The sequence below is a fragment of the Typopeltis vanoorti genome, chromosome 4 (assembly GCF_054136105.1).
Source record: "Typopeltis vanoorti isolate ZY-2024b chromosome 4, IOZ_Tvanoo_1.0, whole genome shotgun sequence".
Classification (NCBI taxonomy): Eukaryota; Metazoa; Arthropoda; class Arachnida; order Uropygi; family Thelyphonidae; genus Typopeltis; species Typopeltis vanoorti.
Window position 1 is genome coordinate 143,642,684 of NC_143552.1, and position 10,841 is coordinate 143,653,524.

The following is a 10,841-nucleotide window of genomic DNA, read 5'->3' on the forward strand; positions in this document are numbered from 1 at the left end:
AGTTAGAATTTCATTGGCTACAGCATTGCCATCCATTACCCTACCTGGGTACCCATTTTAGTCGCCTCGTATGACATGCATGGGCTACATTGGGGCTTTTGTTAAAGTAAAGCTAAACTCTAAAAATTAGGACGATTCCTAGACCACTCTATGGTAGCCGAAAGACCCTCCAACTCAGCGTTGGTTCCACTGGGTGACGTCCCCCCCCCCACACACACACTGAGCAGAACCGCTCATATCCCAGGGCAAATCCCCCGGAATCTAATCCCCCTCCTCACCGGGAGTAAAATTCCGGAAGAAACCTGAGAGAGAGCGAAACTTTTATTATAATAAATTTAATATGTTTTAACGAAATTCATTTTTGTAAAATAAACCACAATTCATATTTAAAAGAAACATTCCAAATATTGACGAATCGATTTGGAAGAATACTTTTAATTCTAGTATCAAATGTTTGTTCCTCAATCGGATACTGAATTTCTAAAACAAAACCTTTTTTCCCCCTTTAAAATTAGCAATTAAAGATAATCATCTACTTGGTTATATAAAAGTGTATTCGATCATATTCAAAAAAATATTCCATTAAGGCTTTCAAGATTCATCCAGATAATTTTCTTTAGAGAAACGATTGAAAAACAAAGGTTCGAGTTTTTCGAACATGCTTAATCGCTAAAGGAAAAAGCCTAAACGACAAAATAATTTAGGTGCATCGAGAGAAAAAACTACAACCATGAGATGGGCTTCCATCAATGCTGTGCTGCCTAAAGACGTGTTATTAGAAAAATGCAACATAAAATTCAATAAAATTGCGTAAGCTGTACGAGAAAGTTATAAAACAAAAGCGCATTGATTTTTGCGAACTCTTGTGGAATACAAATGCAGTATTCAAGTAAAGAAAAGAACCTTTCTTTCTTGCGCACCAGTTATATAGAAAGAGGTATGATGCGGCCGTTCGACGATTTCCGTGCTTCGATATCAAAGATCAGCTTGTTCCACAACAGTCGTTGGGTTGGCATTAGTGATTACGGCCATGTCACATGACACACTCTTATATGGTATTCGGTCGTTCTCTTGGAATCTTCTTAAATCCAAGATAATGGATGCCTAAGAGATTATCTGCTGATCTCCGTTCTTTGGACTCAATACGCCATCACTTCGTTAGGCGCAACAGAATTTCTTAGTGACATCTTAGTGTTCTAGATATTATCGCGCCTTGATCCGCAAAACAATATAGTGAGGTTAAAGCTATCGATTGATAAGTCTTGAAAAAGTGAAGTAAAATAAGAAAGGAAAAATAATTTAGCCGGTTACATTTAGAAAGAACACGAAAAAGATTTTGAGGAGAGAGAGAGAGAGAGAGAGAGAGAGAGAGAGAGAGAGAGAGAGAGAAAGACGGGATACGGAAATAAAGAAAAGGACCAAGAGATTCAGATGAGAAAAAAAGGAAGCGATTCAGAAAGACAGAGAGAAGAAACAAAAAGAGGAAGAGATTCAGAAATAAGGAAGAGATTAAAAGAGAGACAGAGAAAGTGGAAAAGATGCAGTAAGAGGATGAAATGAGGAGAAAGAGGTTCAAACAGAGAAACAAAGAGAGAGCGAGAGAGAGAGAGAGAGAGAGAGAGAGAGGTAATAAGATATTCAGAGAGAGAGAGAGAGAAGGAATAAGAGATTCAGAGAGAGAAAGAGAGAGAGAGCGAGAGAGAGAGAGAGAGCGAGAGCGAGAGAGAGAGAGAGAGAGAGAGAAGGAATAAGAGATTCAGAGAGAGAAAGAGAGAGAGAGAGAAGGAATAAGAGATTCAGAGAGAGAAAGAGAGAGAGAGAGAGAAGGAATAAGAGATTCAGAGAGAGAAAGAATAAGTGATTCAGAGAGAGAAAGAATAAGTGATTCAGAGAGAATAAATAATTCAGAGAGAAAAAGAATAAGTGATTGAGAGAGAGAATAAATGATTCAGAGAAAGAGAAAGAGAATAAACGATTCAGAGAGAAAGAATAAGTGATTCGGAGAGAGAGAGAGAGAGAGAGAGAGTGATAAACTCAGGGAGAGAGAGAATAAATGATTTAGAGAGAGAAAGAATAAATGATTCAGAGAGAGAGAAAGAATAAATGGTTCAGAGAGAGAGGGAATGATAAATTTAGAGAGAGAATGAATAAGAGATTCAGAGAGAGAGAGAGGAGAGAGAGGGAATAATAGATTCAGAGAGAGAAGGAATAAGAGTTTCAGAGAGATTAAAAGAGAGACAGAGAGAGAATAAGTGATTCAGAGAGAGAAGGAATAAGAGTTTCAGAGAGATTAAAAGAGAGACAGAGAGAGAATAAGTGATTCAGAGAGAGAGAGAGAGAAGGAATAAGAGTTTCAGAGAGATTAAAAGAGAGACAGAGAGAGAATAAGTGATTCAGAGAGGGAAGGAATAAGAGTTTCAGAGAGAGAAGGAATAAGAGTTTCAGAGAGATTAAAAGAGAGACAGAGAGAGAATAAGTGATTCAGAGAGAGAAGGAATAAGAGTTTCAGAGAGATTAAAAGAGAGACAGAGAGAGAATAAGTGATTCAGAGAGAGAGAGAGAAGGAATAAGAGATTCAGAGAGAGAGAGAATAAATATCAGATTCAGACAGAGAGATGACATAATAGATACAGAGAGAGAGAGAGAGAGAGAGAGAGAAAGGGTACAAAGAGAGGAAATAGGACGAGATTTATTGAGAGGAAATAAAGAAATAAAGTAGGAAAAGATTCAGTGATAGGGGAAAAGGACGAAGGATTTAGAGAGAGACAGAAGAGATAACAGATTCAGAGAGAGGGATAGAGAGAGAGAGAGAAGTCCATTAACTGTTTTTCTAGATGTGGGCAGTGACTTTTATAACAGGTCCGTTAAATGTTGCTAGCCGAAGTGGTCATTCGAAGTGTTTAATGATACAATGAAAAGAAATTAGAAAAGATGTTAATGGGAATCTCATTTAATCATCTAAGGAGAAGATGGCCTTTTTAAATTATTAACACTTCCTTCTTAGTACGTTTCATGTGTGTGTGAATCGGCGCTCATCCTCCTTCGCACGAGACTGGAATCTGATAAAATAATTGAATATAGAAAGGGAAATGTAATTAAATATGATGGGTTCAGCTATAGCTTGAAACATCATTGTTAATCAAGTCACGCTTTTATTTGCAAGAAGAAATACTCAAGAAGCTGTTACAGCAGTCTTTGATTAACGTCCACGAAAGATTGTTTGACACGCAAACAGCATTTAAGAGAAGCTCCGCATCAACAGTGACACATTAATTTAATTTTCTCGCTTGTCGGATGCTTACCTAGATTGAACGAGACACTCAGATCATCTGGGCAAAGCACAAGTACTTAAAGAAAGATGTAATGAAGCCTATCTGATAAATTTAATTCTAAAATTAAACTCATCGAGCGAAGCACCCCCTTTTTGCGGAGGACCAAAATATTATCTAGTTTACCTAGCGGTTGTTACGAGTTTATTAGTCAGCCAGGACCATCTGCCGAATATGTAGAAAAGTCATTGTGTTTGGGCGAGGAAGAAAATTGATTTTATTTGGAAAAGGATTACAAGCGGAAGTTATTTAGGGCGATTCATTATGTCTGATGAACAATGAATAAAGATATTAGCCAACCACAATTCCATTAAATGGTTTTCAGCTATGAAAATTACTTAAAATTAATGGATAATGAAAAACTACTTGAGCAATACATTTCAAGTATCATCCACTTACAACTCGACACAAAAGGGAAGCTGTTAAAGCAAAAACAAGACAGAAATAGACGTCAAACATAAAATTTAAATTTTATCTTAACATTAAGATTTCAAATAATAATTTGCAAGTGTTAAAATTATATATTAAACTCTTATAGTTCAAAATTATTAGATCTGGAAATGAAAAAGATGAACCTAGAGTGCATGAACAAGTCCGTCATCCCTAAAGAATAATTATATTATTATTAAACGATATGCCAGCTAATCCCTCTCAGTTAATAATAATAATAATAATAATAATAATAATAATAATAATAATAATAATAATAATAATAATAATAATAATACAGTAATTCTTCAGGGATGACGGTCTAACTATGTATAAATAACAATGCCGCTGTAGCTTGAAGGGTTAGAGTTTCACTATAATTTTAATTTCGCGGTATTTCAACACTGATTCAACTGGCTAGATTTAATGCATACGCCCATACAAATTTATCTGAAATTAAAATCGAATCTTTATGTATTACAGTATTATTGCCGAAATCATTTCGTAATCTGTTGCGATGGTAACATCCTATCATTTGCTCTGGAAACCAGTCATGGAAATGTTGACTTTGAATATTGTTACCAAGGTGTAACTACATTCAATATTAAGCGATATTGTTGACTTATTAAGGAATATAAACACCGAAATGCATTAAAATGGATTAAGTACAGAACCATTTCAAAAGACAGAACTGAAAAGGCGTGTTGTGCATAACTTCAAGTGTGTTTTATGTTCGGGAATAATGGCCTACGAAAAAAAAAAAAATATAAATGAACATAAACTGTTTCTTTGTGTGGATTCTCGTATGATTTGCATACTTGTTAATGTTTCCTTTGATTGATAGCACAGATTTTGCGCCGTACAGAAAAGTCATTCTAAAGATTGAAATAATGACAATTTTGTAATAGTAAAACAAACTCCAGTAAATCCTCTGCGTTGCTGTCTGTCAAAAGAAATCCCGTGTCAGACAGCACCGTTTCATCTTATAATAACATCTCACGCTGTTTTTTTTTTTCATGACATCTCATTATTTTTCGATTCTGTTGTACGGCTCTGTACTAGTATTTCTTGTTCTTTCTATCTCTTTCTTTGTGTGTTTCCAAATATTTCAGTTTTAAATTTTTCTTCCATGAAAATATTCGAATAAAAAAAAAGGGAAAAAATGAATTGTCCGATCTCCAGCTGTGATATGTACCTCATGAATAAATCTGTATGATCAAATGTTCATAACCCAGTTCGCTAGTCAAATATTCTTCCATGACACATACGCACACACAGACAGACACGAGCAACTATAAACTGTGAATCGAAGTCGATGGCTGTATCAGATACTCGCGTGCTTCTAGAACATTATTTAGTACAGCAGTTTCGCGAAATATAATTCTGTGATCTTATGGAGACATGAAAAAAAAATATTTCAACGATTTGTCACTTTTTTTCCTTCTTTTTTTCCCCATCTCATACAAAGTCGATTTAATGGTACATACAGTTGCTTTGCATGTGACAAGCTCAGTTAGGCAAATTTATCCCAAAGAAATATTCCGAATGAAAAGAGTGGAAATATCCGCTGAATTAAGCATATCCAAACTGTAATGTTGAAGTTGTTTGCATAAACCAATCAAAAAGCTTGCGGAAAGAGATTCGCATGAAAGGCGTCGAAAGATATTGTGAAATATGATAATACCGATATATTGCATTTATTACATAAATGTTTACAAATATTCTTTATATATACACTCCGTCTGTAAATACGTATGAAGCATTTCTCTCTTATCAACCATCTTTATTAAAACGCGGATGTCTGTAAATTTTAATAATTTAAAATGCATATGTATTTCCAAAAATATCGATACCTTACCCACCCTTTCTACTAGGAAATTCTAAATGGCAGTGCTGTTTCAGATTTCAGAGTACATAAACTAGAATGCCAGCAGGCAATAAGAATAACACTCATCGATTAACAGTGTCGTCTTTCCTTATAGCCCAAGTAGTAGGTTGACTGGTCACTCACTTAAGTATCTACCATCCTTAAATCGTTAACAGGATACTTGTAGCCGCATTACATGCTAGTGGCTGTGATGAACAGAACACTGGATAGCTCAGCAAACTTGTATCTTCACCAAGACATATATTTGTACATTTCTAAACTTTCTTAGGAAGTAATGATTTAAAATATTACGCCAGTGGTCCAAAAATCTTGTCTTAGTAGACCTTGTTCTTTCTTTGTTCGCAAATACATAAAATATGATATTAGAAAAACTATTTAAAGTTCTTGAAGCATTTCAAATGAGTTGACAGTGAATACTGCTAAAACACTTCACAAAGGTATTTTTTTTAATTTCATTAATCTGAAATCGCTGTTTCTTTTCAAAGGAGAGTTAAAAAACCTAAAACATTGCTAGCAAACTTCGGGTGGAGCTAAAGACGTATGTTGACGTAAGGATCATTGAGTCTTAGATGTACTATATTACACTTAATTATTTGAATTATTTGACACGTGACTTTCTGAATAAACTATACGTTAGTGAGCACAACTGATACATTACTTTCACTTTATGAGATTAATTATACAGAATTTAACGCTATTCAAATATGCTGTATATCAATAATTTTGTCTCCATATTCTAGTTACTGCTGTGATGAACATGCAAATAATCTCGAAAACCTTGCAGCATCATGTTAAAAATACCTCTGCTCATGAGAACGATTGTTAGGCGAAATCATTTTCACCTAATATGTTATAATGTAAGTGTAGAATCTGATGTGACTGCTTGTAACTATCTACAGTTTCTATTTAAATACAATTTAATGTTATTTATGTTGCTTTAGTTGATGATTATTGTTAGTCCAATATCTTAAGAGACTACACTAAGTACATTAGGTGCTTTTTTATGTTATTTTTTAAATAGAAAACAATGAAAACCAATGCCGTCTATTAAAATGCAATTATCATAAAATTATCATAATCAAAGAATAGAATAGCTATATTTCTTTGCAAACAACAAAAAATCAATTTTGGCTGACTGCCAAGAAATATATCTCATTAGGAAAGAAACTCGAACTGAAAATTTCGAAAAGTATTATTTTAAATGTATTCAATTAAGCTAATTACATATGAGATTTAAGAGTTGAGGAAAAAGCAAATCATGAGAAGCGAAAGGGAAAATTGCATTTTATTGAACTAGATCTGTAAACCAAATCTTTCGACATATATAAGTTCAGTAAATAGTCAGAAGCGTTTACAATAAGTGTGTTTCAATCTTTATCGAATCTGGAAAAATATACTTTCTTATGTTTGCCCAGTGATGATTATATTAGTAACACAGATATCGCAATAATTATCTTTAGTACGTGAACATTTCAGCGATGAACGGAGAATAATTAGATTCTATTACCAATTATGTTCGATATAATTTTCTAAATTTCTGGTTTTAGTTCATAATTATCTTCGAAATTACAGTAGAGAGTTCATGATTTTCACAAAGCAGAAACACGCCACATTATAAAAACGTAGTGCAGTGGGATAATGCTTACTCAACAAACGCTTTAAATATTTATAAATGTATGTATAAACCAACTGCAGCAGATTTCGCAAGCTATTTCACGCTTCAATTAAACTCGAAGTCCCACATGTATTGCATAATATGCTAAACACAAGTGAGAATTTATTGTTATGGTTCGTAAAACAGAAAGAGAAACAATGTAATCACCAGAATCTGTTACGAAAATTATTATTTTATTATATTAAATTTACACTGTCATTTAGAGCCTTACAGTTTCTCCTTTTTGCTTCATTCTAATGGAAAAGATAGGGATGTAACATCCTTCATTTGTAAGCTGCAATTATAATTAATACCTAATGATAAATGAACTAAAGGAAATACACCACTTCCTGTCAAATTATTAAACAAATATGCCACATGCCGACCTACGTTCATTTGGTACAATTGTCAAATTTTGAGTTCTAAAAAGAACTGGGCGATAGACTGAGTCCTTGACTCTTTATCCCGTCATCTGAATGAAGAAAATCTATGTGGATGGGGTGTTATTGAGCTAAAAGCTCTAGTCATGGCTAGGTAACGGCAATAGCCGAGCCTCAGTTAAAACTTCATTGGTTACAGCATTGCCATTTGTTACCCTGGAAGTCCTAAAAAGGACTTTTTCTTCTCCCCAATTGTCAATTTTAGTTCTTAAAAGAACTGGGCAATGGACTGAGTCCTTGACCTCTTTATCCCGTCATCTGAATGAAGAAAATCTGTATGGATCAGATGTTGTTGAGCTAAAAAGCTCTAGTCATGGCTGGGTAACGGCAATAGCCGAGCTTCAGTTAAAACTTCATTGGCTACAGCATTGCCATTTGTTACCTGAAAGTCCTAAAAAGGACTATTGAACTTCTTGTCAATTTTAGCTTTCAAATCCATTATATTAAATTAAAATATTATAAATCCAAACTGGTGTATTTATTTCATTGTAATAAATTTCTGTATTTATTGAATAATAACAAATTTGTTATATTTTTTCTAGCACTATATTATATTTTCCATTTAATTTGATAAGATAAATACGAATAAAAACAGTATCAATTAAAACCCAACTGATTTATGACCCCTTTGTGGATTAGGAATGGTGAGAAATAACACCATTATATTCTTTTAAGCACTTATGCCGTAAATGTTTAGACGACGAGTTCGCACTTCAGCAGTATACTAAAACAGTTAAAGATCCTGATATTTAAGTTGTGTTATTATTGTAGAGAGATATATCTCAGGTAATATTTGCACTTTATATAAACGTGATAAAATCTTTAAAAGAATAAAGCATTTGGTAGTTTCACCTTACTGCATGCTTTTATATTATTCATTAATTTTTTTTCTCTTTCATTTTTTCTGTTTTATATGTAAACAGCGATCAAGGTTCTCTATAGACAGCTTCAATCAGAATTTTGAAAACGTTTTTTATAATTGTTAAAAATATCGAGAAATTTCGAAAATTTTTTTGCGATTTGAATTTTTGAGTCCATTCTAGGATTAAGAAAGTTGAATCTACTGATATAGTTCGGCTTCTTTCAGTAGTATTAATATGACATAATATTTTATAAACGGCTTAAGATATTTCAAATTCTTAATGCATATATATATTAGATTTTCCATTAGCTGCACGAAACTGCACAAGGCCTACCAGTACATACTTAAAATTCATCTGCTTCTCATTATTAGTAACACGAAGTCAGTTGGTTATCCCAAGAGGATAAAAAACACCTACCTTGAATGGTGGAACTCGCCACTTGCCCGATGTAAGCCAGCAGAAGTAGCACGGAGGAAATACGAACTCTCTTTTTCCAACACTGTCCCACCAGAGCTAGTAACCCCTGCACTTCACTTCCGTCAACATTCATGTTCAACATCAGGCTTTTCTCTCATTGTTTCCTCGATGTCTTCATATCGCTTTAAACCTACAACACCACTAGAAAGGCTTAAACACATTCGTAAAATCAATAGTAGTCCAAAAGTATTCCGGTCTGTAACAAAACGAGAGACAGCAAAACTCACTTGCCTCTCCACTCTTTGCAGGAAAAAGTGAATAGTCAGAGAGAGAGAGAGAGAGAGAGAGAGAAGGGAAAAGGAAATGAAAAAATAAAGAAGTACAGGAAGAAAGGGGCTGAGAGAGTTAGAGACCGTGATAGAGAGAGAGAGAGAGAGAGAGAGAGAGAGAGAGAGAGAGAGAGAGAGAGAGAGAGAGAGAGAAATAGGCAAGAGCAAAGAGAGAGAGAAAGAGAGACAGATAGAGGGAGAAAGAGAGAGAGAGAGAGAGAGAGAGAAAGAGCGTGGAGAGAAAGATAGTGCTTCCGCGAGCTTGGAAAACAGCTCACCCTGCTACCGACGTGCAGAGCGCTATAACTGTCCTTGGGAGAAGGCCGTGAGCCTCCGATCAGACGTCAGATGCTAGTAATCACGTGACTTTTCTGTGTGTGACGTTCTCGGCACATTCAGCGACACTGCTTTGAAGCGTACAGCCAAGCGAATCGGTTCCTTCATGAGAAAAACGTAATTTCTAGTGCATTGTCAACGGCTAATGACAACGTGTGGCTTTTCGGGGTGGGAGATATTTTACAATTGAAATAACAAATGATGATTTAATTGCAAAGAATTCTTCCGTTATGAAGAAATTCTAAAAACGTGGAAAGAATAGCCAAATGAAGCAGAATTATTACTAGTCGAAGTGCATCGAAAGGATAAGGATAATTTATTTTATATTTATGCGAAAACGATACAGAAGAAAAGAGAAATGGCGAGAGTTCATAAGATGAACGAAGAAAAAAAAATAGAAAAAGAAAAAAAAGATACAATGGGATGTATGTTCTGTACTATCCCATTCTATAGAGCATGCTGATAAAAAGACTGGTTAGATTATGCATCCCCCCCTCCTCCACACACATCCAAGATATCGCAAGCTCTGAACATTCCAGATGAGGGGGGGGAAGAGTATAAAGACTTAAAATTTGAGACTGACTGATTTTTCCTTTCAGTGGTTTCCGACCGTCGGTGATTTTGTAGGCTTTTCCAGCAAAGTATAACTGGTGAGAATTTTACAGGGTACTTCACCATCGCTTTCCCCAACTCCCCAATTTTATCCGGGCTCGGGACCGATATATGGCTGGGACGTATTCATGACTGTAATCATGTTTGTTCACGAGGCTAGTTAGCCTATTCTAGGGGACGAAAAATCCAAGCTTCCGGGTGAAAAAATCCTTTACCTCCGTATGAGACCGACTAACTCACCTTTAGTCGAAAGAGACCAGATAAAGGTTTCTGACGTCACTGACGGGAATCGAACGCAGGTCTTTCCAACCAAAGGGCTTCGTTAATACTGACCCAGCTATGAAGGCTCTTAAAATGTATTATTAATATAAATTTTGACAAGTTCTCGTCGACTTTATTAGACTTATGATTATTGTTTCAAATTGTTTAAAGATGTGGGTCAAACCTGTCGTCACAGAGGATGATATTTTCCAGGTATTTGCAGCTAATTAGAACGGATTCTCTTCAAAACAAATAAATATTAAACCCTCCAGCGAACAACCCC

At 34.9% G+C, this 10,841-nt stretch overlaps 1 protein-coding gene across 1 annotated transcript in view; it reads right to left on the reverse strand.

Annotated features, from left to right (window-relative positions):
• LOC150107732 (protein amalgam-like) overlaps positions 1-9,629 on the reverse strand; it is a 202,118-nt gene extending 192,489 nt beyond the window's left edge. The window contains exon 1 of the mRNA XM_090391502.1: positions 9,021-9,629. Coding sequence (XP_090247628.1) covers positions 9,021-9,162 — 142 coding nt within the window. The 5' untranslated portion in view covers positions 9,163-9,629. The remainder of the gene's footprint in view (positions 1-9,020) is intronic.
• Positions 9,630-10,841: the final 1,212 nt, after the last annotated feature.